We start from the raw sequence: 19,845 nt of genomic DNA on the forward strand, positions 1-19,845 counted from the left end.
AGATCGAGCTGCCTTCAAATGACAGACAGACAGACAGAAAGGGACAGGCCCATGATATCAACCATGGTCTGTTGGAAAAATGAACAAACAAACAAATAAACTGCTATTTTTCCAGACCCAACTGCCCTTAACGTTAAGGCTTTTTAAGATTGTGATCTTCTTTTCAGATTAACTTTGTTAAGAGCTCAAATCCAACTATGCACTGCAGTTTAGGAAACATTCTCCTTTCCTGTATACACTCGACTTGCGATTGGATGATTTGAATTAGAGACCTAAAGCTGACCAAAGACAACCACAGCTCTGAATCAAGTCCCGTCTTCCAGCGGTGTTCACCAATGACAGTTCAGAATCCTGTGATAGTACCGCCCCAAATCGTAATCCCCGCCTCCAGAGAGGTTTCATTGGACAGTTTTATGACGATAGACAAAAGTGCCGCCGAATGATATGCATGTTTTTTTAAACAGACCTGAGGGACATCCTACCATTGGTTCTTTGGATTTTAAAACTATTTAAACCGTTTGAGCGGGTGGCAGGCTGCAGTGGAGTGATGCTTTACAGAAAGAGAGGAAATATGACGTTTTACGAATGAATGTTGCTAGCTGTTGTTGACAATATCAGATCGCATAACTTGGATTACAGTAGTTTTATTTAGAAGATCCCGCCGTCTGGTTTGTGTTTGAAGGGAATAAGGTAGGACGTGTTCTTTATAATCGCTAACGTTACATTTTTAGATCTTTTTCAGATGGTTGGCTAACGTTAGCTAGTAGCATGTCCTTTTGGAAATCAACAACTCAGTCGAGTTAGATATCCAAATAACGCTGACCTTTTGTTGGAAACATTAACATTAAGTCGGGGTTGCAACTTGACATTAAGTTTATTGACATTAAGTTCCAACTTAACTAGCCACTTGCAGCTGTGATGTTTTCAAATGTAACGTTAACGTCATTTGTAATGCACCGTTGTTAGCCAAGTTGCTATGCTTCCACGCATAAGTTAGCAACGAAACATTGTTGTCTCGTTTCCTAAGGAGATTTATGTTCTTTACATTTAACGCTAACTTAATCTTGAAGAAAAGAGATTATATTAACCGTGTTCATTTGTATACACGTCTGACATATGCATGTAACATTTGTCGAAAAGGTCGGACTTGGCTAAACCCAGTCCCAGAATTGGCTAACGTTAACTTATGGTGATAAGTTATGGCACTCAACTAACGTCATAACATTATGTTTTTGTATTCAATTGCATTCGTTTGGATGTTTGAGAGTTGTGTGTCTGTCAGTTTCATGGTTGTGGTTCAAATGTTACTTGTCTTTCCACTGCTATGGGAAAGCTGCGTATTTCAGTCTCCTGTAACGTGAAAGTTAACGTTAAGCAAGTCTTTGTTCTGTCACATTAAATGAAACAACCAAAGTAACAGCCAATGCTAATTTCTTGAGTAACGGTGCTTGTTCTGTTGTTTTGATGATCACAGCGTTATAGCTATATTTACAGCACAGACCAGACGTGACGATAGTCCAAGAATGCTAAACATTATAGCCCAAGTGTTTTTCGGCATCGACGGTTGTAAGATGGCTAGCGCACTGTAATTTCTTCGGTCCCTAACTTATGGCTTCTATTTACAGGGTCGTCGCCATGAGTTCCCTACTGGAGTCGACGAATAACCTCATGCAGGTTTTCAGCGGAAAACTGGAGGATTTCCTGAAAGAGATCGATAATGTCCACATGGTGTGGCTTGAGGAGATTGAGCAGGAGGCACAGAGAATGTTCTCCAGGTTGGGCAAACGTTTATTTCTGTGAAATCTGATCAGAAGTTACTTGCCACATTTTTGTTTTGTTTACTATTGTGTAATGTTCTGTTTCAGTGACTTCAACACAGAACCAGAGTTAATGCCCAAGACTCCATCCCAGAAAAAGACCAATCGCAGGCGACGGGTGTCTGTGGGACAAAGTGACAATAAAGCCAAAAGACGGTAAGACTTTAGTCATATGTGACGTGTCAAATGCTTTTTGTGAATTGTATTTGTCTTGAGATTGTGAATGAATAGGATGGTATCAGGTCGATCCGATTTCATGTCTGAAATGTCTAGACTTATACTTATGTCATATGTCAAAGAGTCCTTTTATTATTATTATTATTATTATTATTATTATTATTATTATTATTATTTTGCCTGTAAATACGGTTGATTGTCTTCATATGATTTTAAGACCCCCGCTGCTTTGACTTTCAGTCTCTCCAAGGGCAAGCGCAGCAACCTGCGGCGCTCCTCAGTGCAGCTCTCCCTAAACGCTATCCCTGAGAGCCCATCTGCCAGCGCAGAGCCGAGCGGCGAGGAGCCCCAGCGTAGAACCCGTCGGAACAATGCCAAATCGGTTGCGGAGCAAGGGCCAGTGAAGCGCAGCACGCGCAACAAGCCCACCGCTGCCTCCGCATCTCAACAGGAAATAGACGATGACACCTTTGAGGAGGAGCCCATCCAGGAAGAGGAGGAAGCTCCGGTTAAAGCAATGGAAACAGAGCCGTCCAACTCTGCTCAGCCTCCCCAGGCCTCCTCCCCAACCCTGGCGGCTGTTGAAGAGTCTGAGGAAGCGGATGATGATCAGGTATCGAAAGCCACAGTGGTGCCAGACACTCCACCGTCCCGCACTTCTGTGCGACGGTCGATGACAGCACGGCACTCCCTGGCCGGCCTGAGGAGGAGTCTAACGCAGGAGGCAGTGAGGAGGGCCTCCAGACGTTCCTTCCTGAAGAAGAAGGCCAGGATGAGCAAATCGGCCTGCAGCAGCTCTGTCGGTGGTGAGTCCTAACAACCCAATAGGCAATATGGCTAAAAACTCGAATGGCGATATTATGATGCCATGTGAAATCATTTGCAGGATTTGGATAAAAGCAAGCATAACAATTGTGTCCATTTAAAATGTCGTCATGTATATGGTCAATTGTGGTCCTTAACTGGCCGAGTAACATTAAAAAGTTCCGACCTCTTCACTGATGCTGTCTTTTTCCTCATCTGATTAGAGGACATCTGCCTTGACACAGATGGAGAGGAAGTTGAGGAGATGGAGAGAGAGGAGAAGGTTGGAGAGTGAGTATCTGATTTCTGATTTCTTTCTTTTCCTTGTCAATTTTCACTGAACTGGCATTATAAGTACGGTATTATATTTCAGATGATGACACATTGCAAATTTTGTGTTATCATGTATTTTGTTCTCATTTAGCTTTTTTCCCCTTTTTTGTGCATAAAAGCCAGATGAGATTTTGTTTAAGACGTTTGTTCTAACACTTCCAATGTGCTGCTCTAGCGTTGAAGAACCAGGTGTCATTGTGACTGAGTCCAGTCCTGTGCCAAAGATCAACGTGGTGGAACCGTATGCAGAGGACTCTGAGGTAAGAGGGAGGGGGGGGGGGGGGGGGGGGGGGTTACTGTAACTTCCCAACTATTAGCTGCGGCTTATACATTGGTTTTGCAACATTACTTCGGCTATGAGGTTCATACACGGGGACAGTTAATATGGCATTAATATTGTTCTGTTTCTTTTAACTTGCATAAAACACTGCCCTGCGGCTTATACACGGGGAAATTCAAGCACTATCTCTCAGCGTGCTTGTCCGCGCACAACACATGTAGCTATCATAGAATTGATGCGAAGATAAATAGCTGCCACTGCCATCGGTAAATGGCACATCATTTGCCAATAAGGCGATCCCATTCAGCAAGGCCCATGTTGACTAATACAGATGTGGGACCGGTATGTTGGTGCATCCTTATTTGAAACAGATCTAGATAGGATTGTTATTTATATCTAGATGTAGCTGGAGGTGGAGAGAATTTAATGTCGAAATAGTCAAAGCTTTGCTCTTACTCACAGACATGCTGTGCATACAGTACGTGTTCATGTAATCAGTCTCTCTTGCTTCCTGTTGGGTTTTGTCATCACATCCTCCTCTTTTGTGCTGAGCAGGAGAAGGAAGGAGGACAGACGGCAGTGAAGGCCGGTGAGCCGGTCACCCGCTACACACGCTCCATGGCCAAAAACACCCCGACCCCCACGACCGCCGGCTCAGCCTCCCGCATCGAGAAGCCCCAGACCCCTCCATCAGTGTTAGGTAACTGAATGCCACCTTAAGGGCTGACGTTCACGAACAGCTGGTTACCTGGACTGTAATCAGGAGATGCTTAAATGGCACGTCTTCCTGGAGATTCTCAGTTCTCAAATCTGTTGTAATTGGAAGATCACTGTAGTTTGACTGCAGGCACATGCACATTTTAGAGCGGAAAAAGGCCATTTCTGTTTTTCCCTTTAAATAACACATTTGCAGCTGTCAGTACTTAGGAAGATCATAAATGATGTGGGATTTGATATTGCACTGTGTTTGTTTGTATGATTAAGTTTTTGTTTAAATTATTGTCTTGTCTCTGCAGGTGAGGGTGGTAAGACGCCTGCAGGAACTCAGTCGTGAGTAATTGTTTCTTTACATATTTGTTTATTTATTTGGTTGTTTATTTGGTTGTTTTTGTGTGAGATGGCAAGAAATTCATGAATCTTTTTGACTCTTCTGTCAGGATGTCTCGCTTTGGCTTTAAGCGCAGGGTGGACTCTATATCCGAGGACGTGCCCAAGAAGAAGATTTCTCCTAAAAATGTCTCCCAGTCGGTAAGGCCTTTCTTATTTACAAAGGCTTGCTCAATGTGTCAGACGCTAGTTATCTGTAGTCACTATTGACGGATTTAAAGGGATATTCCGCCATTTGTGGAAATACGCTCATTTTCCACCTTCCCTCGAGCAAAACAATCGATATTTACCTTGTTCCCGTTCATCCAGCCATTCTGTGAGTCTGGCGATACAACTTTTAGCTTCAGCCTAGCATAGATCACTGAATCGCATTAGACCATTAGCTTCTCGCCTGCTAGCTTCATGTTTAAAAGTGACTAATATTTCTGGTAATTTTCCCATTTAAAACGTGTGTCCTCTCAAGTTAGAAAGTGCAATAAGACCAACTGAAAATGAACCCTGCCGTTTTTCTAGGCTGATTTGACATGGAACTACATTCTCATCTGGCGTAATAATCAAGGCAACTTGCAGCTACTGGCACTACTACTGCTTGATGTCTATGGGGACTATTTTCAGATGCTGCGTACGATATCACTGCGCCTATGGTACGTTTGCAAGTTGCCTTGATTATTACGCCAGATGAGAGTGTAGTTCCATGTCAAATCAGCCTAGAAACACGCCAGGTTTCATTTTCAGTTGGTCTTATTGCACTTTCTAACTTGAGAGGAGACATGTTTTAAATGGGAAAATTATCAGAAATCTTAGTCACTTTTAAACATGAAGCTAGCAGGCGAGAAGCTAATGGTCTAATCCGATTCAGTGATCTATGCTAGGCTGAAGCTAAAAGTTGTATCGCCAGACTCACAGAATGGCTGGATGAACGGGAACAAGGTAAATATCGATTGTTTTGCTCGAGGGGAGGTGGAAAATGAGCGTATTTCCAAAAATGGCGGAATATCCCTTTAAGAAATCATCTTTCACATTTCTTGGAGCTTAATGTAAATGGTGACCTATACAATGGAGACCCAAACATAAACTGAAACCAATTACCCTCTTGGCTACATAGTTTGAAGTCTTTAAGTCTGTGCTGGCCTGCAGTTTCTTCATGTCCTCCCACCCTCTTCTCACACACACACCAGGCAGTGAAGCCCAACATGAAGTCCTTCATCCACACTGTACAGAAGAACCAGCTGCTGATGATGACCCCTGGATCCATAGGCCGCAGCTCAGTCATGTCCTTCATCAAGCACGGCACTCCAGGCAGGGTTGACCCCAAGGTATGCGCAAGCGCCGGTTTGCTGTCTGAATGCGCATCATCTGTGTGTATGTAGAGTCTCTGCATGTTTGTATGGTGTATGTCCTCAAAATGTGTGCCAAGATGAAGGATAACATATAACATAACTGTGGAGGGAGCTGCTAACTGGGGTGCCTTTGTCTCCGCAGCTTTCTATTGGTGTAGTGGTAAGTGAGAGCTCATGGGGGTTTGTGTGTGCGCTCTTGCTTATAGCACTGATTAAACCCAACACGGTTGGCTCACCTGTGTGTTTGGGATGTTGTCTGTCTTCATTCTTCTGTCAGCCTTCATCTCTTGGGTGGACGATGTCCATGTGTCTATGTGTGTATGGGTGTATGCTTTTAACAAAATCGGCCAGTAAAGGGATGTTGGGTCTCACTCCCCCCTCTCGTTCACAAAGCTGTCCCCTCACTCATAGCTTTACATGTTTTGAAATAGTTACTTGATAAATTCTGCACCAGGAATGCATTTTTCTTGAGATGAATCTCATGCAGGATTTATAATGCTTTGACAGGTGGATAAGTGTTACAGTTCATGTCTCCTGTAACTAACTGCAATAACAGTCACAGGCTGCATTAAGACTTCACCTTTGGTTTGAGTAATAATTCATTGATGTCTCCCATGTTTCACTGTGTAGCTAATGCTGAAATGCACATTTCCGTATGATCACTGTAAGCCTGACCTAATAATGCCATTCTGTAAATTCTTCACAGGAGAGGGAACGACTAAAGCTTGAGGCTTACAACAAGAAAACTGAACAAGAAAATGAAAGAAAGAAAAAGATGGAAGAAGAGAGGAAGAAGAAAAATGACGAGCTCAGAAGGTAGGTTGCACTGGGTGTATCAACTGCATAGGAATTATAGCCAATCCAATGAATTAGCATAACTTCCATTAATAAAATGAGATTCCATCACATAAATGCATTATTTTAAATGCATGTAGTATGTTTTTTACTCTACTAATTTTTTTCTGATATTTTATTCTAGATGCGTTGTTAGTTTTATTGGTTAGTACTTGGTAATTGGTTTTATTGGTTTAGAAGGTACTTGGACTTATGTGTGTGTGTGTGTGTGTGTGTGTGTGTGTGTGTGTAGGCAGAGGGAGGAGAGGTTGAGGCGTGTGTTGGAGGCTCGTGAGCGAGGCGAGAAGGCGGAGCTGGAGAAGAGGAAGAAAGTGGAGCAGAAGATGGCCCAGATTAACGAGAAGGAGAAGGTGCGCCGTGCTGCTCAAATGTTTCCTTACGCACGCTGTGCTGCCGATTACCTGCTATGGAATGCTGCATTGTGACAATTTTCAAAACATAAGACTTTTAAAAATTGAATCTGTTTGGCCCGAGGTCTGTCTGTCAGTTAGCTGTTGAGTCGATAAAGGTTAAATACGTAGTCCATGCATGAAACGTGTAAAAAAAAAAATGTTTATCAAGTGTGTTCCAAGATTTAGCGTTTATTTACAATTGACCAAATAAATGTGCATGCTAATTTGAACATAGAAATGAGCATGAATTAACATAGAGTGGTTCGTTGCTCCATTAATGTGTGGCGGGCAGGCCAAGAAGACCGTGGCCTCCAAGCGGCAGCAGGAGCTGGAGCTGCGTAGGAAGCAGGAGGAGGACGCCAGGAAGAGGAAGCTGCAGCAGGTAGGACATGACTGTGTGGGTGCATTTCATGCAGCGTTTATACGTCCTCCCTCGCTCCTCGATGCCTCGATCCTCACTGATCTACATAAAGAATGATGGGGGGGAAACAATGGGATAGTCTATCCAGTGTTAGTTATAGATCAGTGGCAACGCCCCTCGAGGATCGAGCATCGAGGATCGAGGAGGCATAATGAGAGGCACCCTATGTGTGTGTGCACCGGTGGCCAAAAGGATTTAGACCACATATGCCATGTTCTCCTCGTCAGTTCTAGGAAATCGTCCCCTTAATAATTATAGGGTTCTAACTGCATTTTCATTAGTTAATTTCATTCAGTTAATTACTGAATAATCTAGTCAAGTCACTTATAAATAAATAGGTACATCCCAAAATGGGCACATCTTTAAACAACAGTTAGTTGAACGTGCTCTTTTCTTCTGCGTGTCCTCAGGAGGAGGAGGAGAAGCGTCTGCTGGAGCTCCGTGCCAAGAGGAAGGCTGAGGAAGAGGAGCGTGCGCGTAAGCTGGCTGAGGCCCGCCGGCAGCTGGAGGTGAAGAGGGAGCAGGAGAGGGAACAGGAAAGACGTGCTGCTGCTGAGAGGTGGGTGCTGTGTGACGCTCTCTCTCTCTGATGTTACCTACCTTGTGCCACGCGGATAGGGTGCATGGTCACAATTCCCTGTGCTGGTCGACCACCCAGCTCACATTCACCTGCTTTGTGCCAGTACTAGATACCTACATCGTAGATATCTGTCCCACAGTCCCCATCCTTGTCCATCCAACACCAAAGCGTGCTCACCTACTCTGTGCTAGCTAGAGGATGTGCAACGTGCGCTCACCTAGAAAATACAAAGTAAAGTCTGAGGAAGGGCTGTAAAGCCTAACATGTTATTGAATAAATAAAAAATATATATATATTTGGGAGCTCTTCAGTGTGCAGATTTTTACGTTGCCTTTGAAATGTGCGCTCACCTACCCTGTGCTAGCTAGAGGATGTGCCATGTCCATGTGATGCGGAACATGTGGCATTCCGTGTTGATCTGATCGCCGTAGTAACATGTTCTCTGCGGTGTGTCCTGCGCCCCAGACAGGAGAAGGAGAGGCAGGAGAGGGAGAAGGCCCTGGCGCTGCAGCTGGAGGTGGAGCGGGCCGCCCGGGAGAAGGAGCGCAGGGAGCTGGAGGAGAAGAGGAGGCTGCTAGAGGAGAAGAGGAAGAGGGTGAGTAGCTCTGGGAATGTCACGACTGCGAGTCTGCACACTGTGCTATAATGGCTCCAAAAAATACTTAATATAGGTCCAGGAACTCAAAATTGTCATGAATGCACCAGAACTAATGCCGAGCACTATTTGAAATGTGACGTTGAAGTCATTTTTATATTGAGCGAGAAGGTGATTTGGAAATATTTAAATATTTTGCATGGCAATGGTGATAAAGGCACATTAAGACCAGAACTGAGCTGTTATCTGCAATATGATGTGCAAAATTATACTCCGTGACTTCAAGCATTAGCCTAGAAATCTAGACGCAGCCTAGCGGCAGCAAATGTGCCATGCCAGGGTCGTCTAGCAACTCTCCGTTGGTTTCTGTTGGCCAATCATATCGTAGATAGAGTCAGTGGGCGTAACACAATGATGACTGAACTGCGACCATAAGTTGCGACTGTTAACCATCCTGCTACTTGAAAACAAGAAGACTTGTTGGTTTGTAAGCGTTATCCTATTGCGTGGAGAGGGAATTTAAAAGACAACTGTTTATCCCACCCCTCCGTTGAGCCCCTGTCTATGGTGAGTTCCCAGAACCTACATCTTGATGTGGGTCAGGCTAATCGAGCATACAAGTTTGATTTAAACTTCTGTGCTTATTTAGGCCAAGAGCAGAAAATGATTGGTCGTTTTGCAACCCTTGCGTGGACTTGTTCAGCGCTCTCTCTCCTTTTCATATCTCTTTTGGTGCTGTCACCCAATGGTGACCTTTCTGACTCTGAGCTGTTGGTCTCTGTCCCCACAAGCTTTGAAGCTTGTGTCCAAAATGACAGCTGAAATGTGTGTTTGTTGATTGGCACGTGTGTGACTGTGTGTGATGATGAGTGCACCTGTTTGTCCTTGCTGTTCCAGGAGGACGAACAGAGGAGGGCTGAGGACGAACGGAGACGTGTTGCGGCTGCCGCTGCCGCCGCTGCTGCTGTAAAAGAAGCTCAGGTCAGTAGTGCATAGTGACATGAATGATAACTTGGAGAAACGCTAGCAGTGCCTCGTCTACCCACGCTGCCCTAGTGCTCACTGAAGCCCCATATAAAGTCCAAACAGTACAAACATTCAATGTTTGTAGTATCTTTTTTAGCTGATTTTTATTCTATTCATTTTGAGTGGTTATACTTCATTCCTTGACTTGTGTGTTGCTACCACCACTAATGGCTCAAAAGAGCCCCGAGAACTATTTTCAATGGAAACTGAAACTTCCCTGCTGTGTCAATTGAACATTTTATGAAGAGAATTAAACACTTAAAGCATTTTTTAGCCAGGAAGCTTCACTGTTTTCAATTACTGTGCTGCAATGCCAAGTGAATCTTACGCCTCCATGGCTTCCTTTGGAACACACAGGTGAAGGCCGCAGTGAGCAAGACCGCTCTACTCAACACAACCATCAACAAAGGGGCTGCACTCAACGTTACAGTTGATCTTGAGGTACACATTCTATACTCTAGAAATGCAGAGATTTGTTCATCGTATTGACAAAGCACCCCATCTATACAGTAGAACTTCTTCTTACTAAAACTCTGTTTTATGCTAGTTAAAAGAAACAAAACCATATGAATGCCACTATGTATTATTAACCTCATGGCATGGCTCGTGGCTAATAGTTGGGAAATAATGGTAGTCCTGAAGTCCTACTGTTTACTTGAATTTCCCCTTTGGGATCAATAAAGTATCTATCTATCTATCTATCTATATATCTATCTGATGCATGGCCTTTCTCTGCTTTAGGGCACTCTTCTGAGGACTCCAGTGAGCAAAGGAGCCGCTCTGCTCAGCATGTCTCACAAAGGGGCGTTGAATGTAACTGTTGATGTTGAGGTACGCTGCCATCATAGGTTTCATTCCTCATTTCAACACCATTGTTGCGGTCAACCTACCTACTGGATATAATGTTTTTTGTTATGGGACATTACTTATGCTAATATATGAACTATGGCAACGCGCATCCAAGAAAATGTGAATGAAATGTAAGTGAATATTGCTGTTTTAGGCCCACTGACGGGAGATGGGAGATGGTGAATTTAAATTTTACGCTTTTAAATGTCTACTGTACCTTACTTTATTATGTAAATGATACTGGTAATGGACAGAAGGCACATTGTAGGCCTTGAAGTCATTTTGATCAAGGCGTCCTCTGTCTGGGGAATTGAGGCTTACCTCACTAGTCCGTGCCCAGCTAGTGGGTGTCCTTCAGTGACCTGGCCCCTCTGTTCCCCAGACCTCGGTGATGAAGACTCCGGTGGGGACGCCATCAGGGCCTAATGCCACTGTAGAGCTAGACTCTAACGTCACAATGGACGTTGAGGTACATTGGTGATGGGTTTTATAGAAGAGTTGCTTAGGCATGGTCCTCACAGCTTCACGGTGGTGTGTTGGTGTTGCATGAACACAAGTTGATGTGCACTATGGGTCCAGCATTGGTCCTCATTTCACTCTCACTAATGTTTGGGTGACCTATCGTGTGCCATGGGTTTGTAACTAACCTGCTGTTAAACCTGCTTAGTAAAAACAACCTGCTCATTGAGAATCAAGAGAGCTATTCAGTGGTTGAATTGTTCATGTACCAAACCTTAGATGAAAATCAGGGGTGACATAATTGGAATGCTGGGAGAGGTTTATATTCATTTGGAGGAATAATGTTTGTTTTTCTTCACTGTGTGGTATTCAGATCATTAACAGCTACAGTTAAACAATTTGATTGAATATCTTTTTGTGTAACCTCCATTAACTTCCTAACAAGGGTAAATTGCCTGACTGTTCCAGACCATCTTCAACCTACACTATATTGCCAAAAGTATTGGGTCACCTGCCTTGACTCCCACATGCACTTAAGTGACATCCCATTCTTAATCCGTAGGGTTTAATATGACATCGGTCCACCCTTTGCAGCTATAACCGCTTTAGCTCTTCTGGGAAGGCTTTCCACAAGGTTTAGGAGTGTGTTTATGGGATTTTTTTGACCATTCTTCCAGAAACGCATTTGTAAGGTCACACACTGATGTTGGATGAGGCGACTGGCTCTTGGTCTCTGCTCTCGTTCATCCCAAAGGTGTTCTATTGGGTTGAGGTCAGGACTGTGCAGGCCAGTCAAGTTCATCCACACCAAACTTTCATCCATGTCTATGGACCTTACTTTGTGCTTTGGTGCACAGTCATGTTGGAACAGGAAGGGACCATCCCAAAACTCTTCCCACAAAGTTGGGAGCATGGAATTGTCAAAAATGTCTTGGCTAATGCTGAAGCATTCAGAGTTCCTTTCACTGGAACTAAAGGGGCCAAGCACAGGTTGAGGATGGCCCCTTCCTGTTTCAACATGACTATGTACCAGTGCACAAAGTAAGGTCCATAAAAACATGGATGACCGAGTTTGGTGTGGATAAACTTGACTGGCCTGCAAAATGTCCTTAACCCAACCCAATAGAACACCTTTGGGGTGAATTACAGCGGAGACTGAGAGCCAGTCTCTTCACCCAACATTAGAGTGTGACCTCACAAATGCCCAATGACTCAATACTTTTGGCAATATAGTGTGTTTAATGCATAACATAACAGTGCTATGGAAATGCCTCACAATTCCTCACACTAAACCTGACCGCCCATTTCACGCATTCAGAGCATCCAACAAAGGTCTTCATCCTCTCTCCTTTTATCTTTTGTCAGAAGTCGCCACAATCTTATGAAATCACTCCGAAAGGCAAGAAAATCACTACACTGCTTAATCCTGAAGATTATGGGATGGACCAGAACAGTGACGACTCCACTGATGACGAATCGGCGCCAAAGAAACCCATTCCGTCCTGGGCAGAGGGTAGGCCTTGTGTTTGTTTGTTTGTTTTTTTTATCTTGATTGGTCACCAAAACAAAACTCTGAAGAGCGTAGAAAGTCTTAACTTGATTCATTTGACCGTTTTGTTTCATCACCAGGCCTTCAGCTTCAGCAGGCCATCATGAAGCAGTACTACGACCCCGTTGATCTTCACGCATACTTTGGGGTCGTGGAGATGCCCAAGCTGGAACGGATATTCCACAAAAGCAAACCACGCTTTTTCAAAAGAACCAGTTCGGCTGTGTGGCACTCACCTCCTCGAATGGGCAGTCTGTCCCATTGAAGAGACTGTTTTGGGATAAAATATCTATTTTTATTTTAGGTTTTTACTGTTTTTTTTGCCCGGTCATTTTTTTTGACTTTTTACTTTTCAAATAAAGTTAGTCCTAGGAGAAGGAAATTATGTGTATGGGAGAGTGCGTGGAATAGTGTAGTGTGGACATGATTGGTGAACTGTATTGTATACTTTTTTCCTTTTCTGGATATGTCGAACAGTTTTTCTGTCTGGTTTCATTGTGCATTTCAAAAAAAGATGCCTTTTATATGTTTTTCTACACAGTTTCTGTGTATTTGTATTTTTCCACCTTGCTGTAAATGTGTTGTGTGATGGCTGGTTGTATGTATGATCCAAAAGTGGCATACACATTTTGATTTAGTTGCTTTAAGATGAATAAAGTGATTATTACAATGTCTCTTTGAATTGCATACATTTTCAGTTTTGGACTCTCGACTGATATGATAATGTATTAAATGCCCTCTACAATGTTGCTGTGGTTAAACCGTTACATAGCTTTATGGATTGTTTTTATTTTTAGGTGTGTCTTGTCATGCTAGTAGCCAATCACCGCTCTGACGAGACGGGCTTGTTCTTACCGCGCACACGCAATAGTACTGCATTGGACCAATCGGACAACGGGACACGGCAGGTAGGTACACCAGCAAGTTGGTTTGAAAAATCAGCATTTCAAAGGACGGACGTTTTATTTACAGTGAGTATCTGGATAGAACAATTTCTAATTCTATTCAAAATATGAAAAGCAAACGACTGTATGATGCTGAATATACTCAAATGAAAATGCGAATATCTTAGCCAACGTTAACCCCAAGTTCAGTATTTGGCTAATCTTGCCAATTTCTCCTAGCTAGCTAATATTAGCCAGGAGCCTCCAAGAGCGAAATGTTGTGGTGTCGGGTTGACAGATGAGGTTTGTATTGAAACCTGAAATGTGACATGTTTGCATCGGTAGTCGCCTGTTTTCACCATTCTAGACTAGTTATAAAAAGTAAATCATTAGATTGGATCACTGACGAATTGCGCGACCATTGTCCTTGTCCATTGCACAATCAACTTTGTTTGGGAAGCGTGTGTGTGTTGATATTGCCCATTGCACAATCAAATTGTTGAGGGGTGTGCGTGTGTTGATATTGCCCACTGCTCATAAATGGTTTTGAATCAACGGGACCCCTAACCCCATTCCATCGACGTCAACATGCGTCTTTTGGAATAGAAGGCATCGTTTTATCAATCCATTAAAGGAGACACACTTCGTTTGTAAGCTATAATAATCCATTACACAGTATCGGTGTGTGTAGGCTACGGACATTGTTATTAGATCTTGTAGCCTACTAACATCATGTTACACTTTTTTAGATTTTGCATAGTCCACATGTAGCCTAGTCATCTTCCCTAAAGAAACTCAACAGAGTGCTTTGAGTTGTTGGTTATAGATCCTAAACATAGGTCGCCATTTACCGGGTCAGCCAGGATGCTGTCGATTGTAATTGATGTCAGTGTTATAAATACTAACACGTGTTTGTCTTCTTTTGTTTCTCCAGAATCATGACATCCCAAGTGAGGCAGAATTATCACCAGGACTGCGAGGCTGCCATAAACAGGCAGATTAACCTGGAGCTGTATGCCTCCTATGTTTATCTCTCAATGGTGAGATGGCTAAACTGAGAATACACATTGTATTAATGCTATTGCTATTAGGATGTTGGTTACAAAAAGATGTGTGTGTGTGTGTGTGTGTGTGTGTGTGTGTGTGTGTGTGTGTTTGCACAACTACAGGCTTATTACTTTGACCGGGACGACAAATCCTTGCCAAACTTTGCCAAATTCTTTAGGGCACAGTCCCTAGAAGAGAAGGAGCACGCAGAGAAACTGATGAGTCTGCAGAACCAGAGGGGAGGGAGGATTTTCTTACAAGATATCCGGGTAATCATGACCAGTGGAATACTGTTCGAAATGCTGAATTCATTCAAGCAGTTTCATTTAGCATGGCTCAGACCAATCCTTTTGCGATCAAAGCACGTTTGGTGTAGCGTGAATATGTCTGGAAAGCACAATGCGTCTTTTAACACCCACAGTTTTACAAACTTCTCTTCTCTGTGGTTCTCTACTCACTCCCTCTCTGATTGTGTGTGTGTGTGTGTGTGTGTGTGTGTGTGTGTGTGTGTGTGTGTGTGTGTGCGTGTGCGTGTGCGTGTGCGTGTGCGTGTGCGTGTGCGTGTGCGTGTGTGTGTGTGATGTAGAAACCTGACCGGGACGAGTGGGGCAGTGGTTTAGAGGCTCTTGAATGTGCTCTGCAGCTGGAGAAGAGTGTGAACCAGTCACTATTGGACCTGCACAAGGTGGCGTCTGAGCATATCGACCCACACGTGAGTCAGTTACACAAACCACACAGCCTGTCAGAGAGAGCTCTCGGTGCTATATTTTTTTGGTTTAGTTTTGTTTGCAAAAAAAGAGTTACATTCATTGGTGTCTCTCTTTCATTCTCTGCCATTCTGTATTCCTTTCTTTCTATCTACATCCTCGTTTCTGTCTCTGTGTCCCTCCCTCTTTCTCTATCCTCCAGCTGTGTGACTTCATAGAAACGCACTACCTGGTTGAGCAGGTGAAGTCCATCAAGGAGCTGGCCGACTGGGTGTCCAACCTGCGTCGGATGGGTGCTCCTCAGAACGGCATGGCCGAGTATCTCTTCGACAAGCACACACTGGGCAAGGAGAGCGACTAAGAGCCGCCACTGCCGTCCCCTCATCTGGGCCACATCTGGGCCAGTACTAGCTGCTATCAGGACTCCCGTCGTCATGACTTTTTGCATGTGGGTCTGTCCAACCCAGGCATATGATAATCCAGCACAGCTTGTGCATAGTGTTACCGGCAACATGTACATCCTCCATATACCGTAGGCTGCTTTGAATAAAAACAAAGTGATTTATGTATATTTATATTTTAAGGAGGATATACTGTCCCAGGACTAATGCGGTCCTCATGATAGCCATAAGCTCTTTAGGCGTGATGTTCCCTTTGACAGGCTCAGCCTATTTTCCGTCCCACATTCCCAACCACTGTGAGACATGCCTGCTTCTGTAATGCAGGTACTACTGCTTTGATTGGTCCTTTGCTTGCTCTTGTGAAGTTTATATTATAATGGTGTATATCACATAGATATTGAATTGTGGTATGTGGCGAATAAAGTATAGGATCATCCTCCTATACACTGCATACAATAAAAGACTGTTGGAACAATAGCCAAAATTGTCTCAGTGTTTTATATTATATTTGTCAACAAATTTAGAAACTCAGCTTGGTTAAAAAAGATGGGTGGGGGGGTGTATAGTTAATTTCCATTTAATTGTATGTGCTGGACATTATGTAGGTCAATATGTTTCAATAGTAAATCAAAAGAGATTGTTGGTTTAATAAGTGGACTTAATACTGCTAGAATCTGAAGGTCTGACGAGGACCTAGATTCAGGCTGTGACTTCTGGGTCACATGATGTTTCGTTTTTGGCTGGTCCACCCTTTGGTTGAATTACAGTGCCGTGTTCTTTCCGGTGTTGTGTTCGAGAGAAAAATAGCACACCTGAAGTCCCTGGTACAAAATATTTTAATTCCTCAGAAAATCCCATGTTGCATCTTATTACAGTGGTATTGGCATGGACCAGAGCCTCTACAGGATGTTTTGGGGATCTAAAGTAAGGGATCAGCCCAGCTTGAATAACACCCTTTGTGGTTCACAGAGTGGCAACTAGAGCAAAACACTCTGTATTAGATGAACTGTTACCTCAGTAGCCCTGCATAACATAAACGCAAATACACACACACACTAGTAGGCCAGAGGAAACATCCATGTGTTGTAGATGAGAGGTCATGTTGAGTCTGTGGTCAAGTCCATTGACTGGAGCCCAGCTACTTTGTCTGCAGAATATACTCTGCTGTTTCCATGAGGCTGGAGTGGATTGATTGGTCCACTTTTATTTAAGGCCGCCTTAGGTACTATGGTCACAGTATAGCTATACTCATTGTACTTAAGACTAAGAGTAAACTGTACATTCTGTTACTGTTTCTAGAATATTATGTTCCTGCATAATGACACACGACAAAGACATATTTACAGTTAAAGTTTGTAAAAAGTAAAAAGTATGTACATACATGATATATACATTGTATAATTTTTTAACCTTACATATTACTGACGTCATTTTTACCAAAGGCTGCCTAAACTAAAGTCGGACTTGCAGATTTGAATACTCTGTTGATGCATTTGTGGTGATTGTGAAGCATTGATCAGTGGTGTTGTTCAGTGTATCTTGGCTCAAACGCAGTCTCCCATGTTAGACTGGCCAGATGAGCGTCAGAGAGTGGGACAATTGGTCAGTTTTCAGGAAGTCAAAGGTCCCTTAGTCTCTGCCACACTTCCTGTTTCGCTCTTGTTCCCTCGCCCCACTGGCTCTCCCTGCCCCGGGCCCGCCCTGGAGACGAAACCCCTCAGAAGATCCTCAGCCAATGAGATCCCGGAATCATTAGGGAAGTTCTGCTGATTGGCTGCAGGCTGGCTGCTGGGGGTCGGGGCACTGACGGGGTTGAGGTTGCTGCTGCTGCTGAGTGCTCCATTGCTGCTGCTGACCAATCGCTGGGCGCTACCACCGCCGCTACAACTACCGCTGGGGAAGCTGGGGTGCGGCACGCCGCCGTTGCACAGGTTTGCAGGTGAGCCGGTAGTACCGGAGACGCTGCCGCCCCCGCCGCAGTTGATGCTGTTGGAGCTGTTGGTGGTCTGAATGAGAGACCTGGAGGGAGGGGTAAAGGAGAAAATCCGCTCCCCACCTCCACTTCCACTACCTCCCATAACTCTAGCACTTAGGGGTCCTGGCTGACTGTCTGCAGGAGAGTGGGTGTCCAGGGAGAGCCGAGGGGGCAGGGGGTGTCTGGAGAGGAGGCCCTGCCCAGGCCTGGGCTTCGGGAGGGGGCAGAGCTCAGGGACCGGGTCTGGGAAAGAGAAGGCCGGACCAGAGGGGCCGTCGGACCCATCGTCCCCCAGCCACGGGAACGCGGAGGACGGGGGTGGGGGCAGGTGGCCCGGTGTGTCCGGCGGCAAGAGCTGGGAGCCCACGGCGTGATGGGCGAGGGAGGAGGACGAGCTGTGGGCCCAGTCGCCCTGCGCCCGCCGCGCGGGTCTCGGGCGCGGCACGGGCACGGGCGGGGGCATGGAGTGGATGGGCGTCTGCGGGCAGCTGTAGAAGCCCGGCCGCTCGCACATGGGGACGGAGGAGAAGGCGTAGTCCATGTCGCGCCCGTCGTGCCCGTGCCCGTCGCGCCCGTGCCCCCCCGCCAGAGCCAGAGCGGGCGCCTCGCCGTGCAGGTGGAGCGGGAAGCGGCTGAGCGGGGCGCGGGGGCGTCGGCGGAGCAGGGACACCCGGGAGGTGGGCGTGGGTCGGGGGAAGCTGGGCGACTGGACCCCCAGCAGGCGGGACAGGTTCCCCAGCAGAGGGGTGGAGTGGTTGGCCTCCTCGTGCTCCTTTATCTGCTCCAGGTTGGACTGGAACTCCATCTCCTCCTTCGGCACACTGGGGAGATAAAGAGGCTCAAATGACATCAACTCTGTGCAGTTTAGTCTGAGGACATCTAGAATGTCTCAGAAGCTATTTCCACAGAATATTCATAGTGAAAAAGTTATTATATGTTAAAATGATCAATATAAGAAGACTATCAGTTTTAACACTGACTACCAAGATGCAGTTGCAATAAGGCAAACTGTATACTGTCTTCAGAGTATCTGAGTGAGAATAAATTATTATTTTGTCATACACATTTTAATTATGATAAATGCTACAAAGAACTGTATTTGCTGTTGTTGTGTTTTGTTGCTGAATAGAACAGCACGAGGTGAATTTCCATTGTCTCAGGACTATTTTCTTAATCGTGGTCACGTTCACACATCCTGGATTCATTCTTTAATTCTCATTTAGGATACGGTTAACCTCTCGAGGGCCGAGGGGGCAGCACAGCGGGCCACACACCTGATGTCCAGCGCCGAGCCCATGAACGACGGCTTCTTGTGCTCAGCGCTGGCCGCTGTGTAGGGCGGCTGTGGCTCCGACTCGTTCCAGTACTTGTCCCTCTCCATCTGAGGCACGCTGTCATACATCTCATCCACCGACAACAGGGACACCTGAGGACGGCATAGTACACAGGTAAACACACACAGACACAGGCACGCTGTCATACATCTCATCCACCGACAACAGGGACACCTGAGGAGGCCATAGTACACAGGTAAACACACACACACACACACACACACACACACACACACAGCTGCAGAAGCTCTACTAGAAGACTTAATCTCTGATGTTGATTATGTTTGTTCTTTCATTCAAACAGTTATGAATTATTTTTTTCTTTGACACTAAATTAAACCGCAGACTTAGCCTAATCGGAAGACTAAAATTGTATAAACATCAAGGACATTGACCACAATTCCTTAACATTCTTGAGAAAAGTCAGTATACATAGGCAATGTGTATATGAAACCTTTAGAACGTATTACCTGTAAATTACGGTCTATCAGCCAGTTGGTCTCAAAATCATCATCATCCTCTCCAAAGGGATTTATCAGCTGTTCTGCCACCTGAAAATGTATATAAAAATACATATCAAAGTTTCTTTGAGTCTTTTGAAAAATCTTTATACTAGAACTGAAATAACTCACAGTAGACTTGAAAGGGCAATGAAATGGTATCCCCGTCTGATAAGTCTATATTTAAACATAACACAACACACACATACACACTCTCTCTCTCACACACACACACACTCTCTCTCTCTCTCTCTCTCTCTCTCACACACACACTCTCTCTCTCACTCACACTCACACACACACACACACACACACACACACACCTTTCCTCACCTTTAGCCATCCGACATAGAAAAAGAACTGCAGCATGGTGAACACAGGCAGGTAGAAGTCCAGATCATGGCCTGGGTACT

At 44.8% G+C, this 19,845-nt stretch overlaps 3 protein-coding genes across 5 annotated transcripts in view; 2 read left to right on the forward strand and 1 right to left on the reverse strand.

Annotated features, from left to right (window-relative positions):
• Positions 1-530: 530 nt before the first annotated feature.
• Positions 531-13,258, forward strand: incenp (inner centromere protein). Of its 3 annotated transcripts, XM_062547748.1 has the most exons (22): positions 531-690; positions 1,626-1,775; positions 1,866-1,973; positions 2,235-2,800; positions 3,023-3,089; positions 3,307-3,391; positions 3,967-4,111; positions 4,428-4,461; positions 4,569-4,659; positions 5,697-5,834; positions 6,001-6,018; positions 6,565-6,674; positions 6,946-7,063; positions 7,398-7,487; positions 7,937-8,085; positions 8,572-8,701; positions 9,599-9,682; positions 10,085-10,168; positions 10,469-10,558; positions 10,959-11,045; positions 12,401-12,548; positions 12,665-13,258. In XM_062547748.1, exons 2-22 carry the CDS (start codon positions 1,636-1,638, stop codon positions 12,847-12,849), a joined length of 2,667 nt encoding a protein of 888 aa, XP_062403732.1. In that variant the 5' UTR covers positions 531-690; positions 1,626-1,635; the 3' UTR covers positions 12,850-13,258. The 3 variants fall into 3 exon arrangements, with proteins under 3 accessions (XP_062403732.1, XP_062403734.1, XP_062403733.1); XM_062547750.1 differs by lacking the exon at positions 10,959-11,045; XM_062547749.1 differs by lacking the exon at positions 6,001-6,018.
• Positions 13,259-13,457: 199 nt separating this feature from the next.
• On the forward strand, positions 13,458-16,100 carry fth1b (ferritin, heavy polypeptide 1b). The gene is made up of 5 exons (XM_062547752.1): positions 13,458-13,555; positions 14,403-14,508; positions 14,638-14,784; positions 15,102-15,227; positions 15,425-16,100. Exons 2-5 carry the CDS (start codon positions 14,407-14,409, stop codon positions 15,581-15,583), a joined length of 534 nt encoding a protein of 177 aa, XP_062403736.1. The 5' UTR covers positions 13,458-13,555; positions 14,403-14,406; the 3' UTR covers positions 15,584-16,100.
• Positions 16,101-16,804: 704 nt separating this feature from the next.
• Positions 16,805-19,845, reverse strand: part of best1 (bestrophin 1) — a 7,301-nt gene continuing 4,260 nt past the window's right edge. The window contains exons 6-9 of the mRNA XM_062547520.1: positions 19,766-19,845; positions 19,403-19,483; positions 18,873-19,024; positions 16,805-18,419 (exon numbers count right to left, since the gene is read on the reverse strand). The exon at positions 19,766-19,845 is cut by the window's right edge and continues 73 nt beyond it. Coding sequence (XP_062403504.1) covers positions 17,234-18,419; positions 18,873-19,024; positions 19,403-19,483; positions 19,766-19,845 — 1,499 coding nt within the window. The 3' untranslated portion in view covers positions 16,805-17,233. The remainder of the gene's footprint in view (positions 18,420-18,872; positions 19,025-19,402; positions 19,484-19,765) is intronic.

The sequence above is a fragment of the Sardina pilchardus genome, chromosome 10, assembly GCF_963854185.1.
Source record: "Sardina pilchardus chromosome 10, fSarPil1.1, whole genome shotgun sequence".
Taxonomy (NCBI): domain Eukaryota; kingdom Metazoa; phylum Chordata; class Actinopteri; order Clupeiformes; family Clupeidae; genus Sardina; species Sardina pilchardus.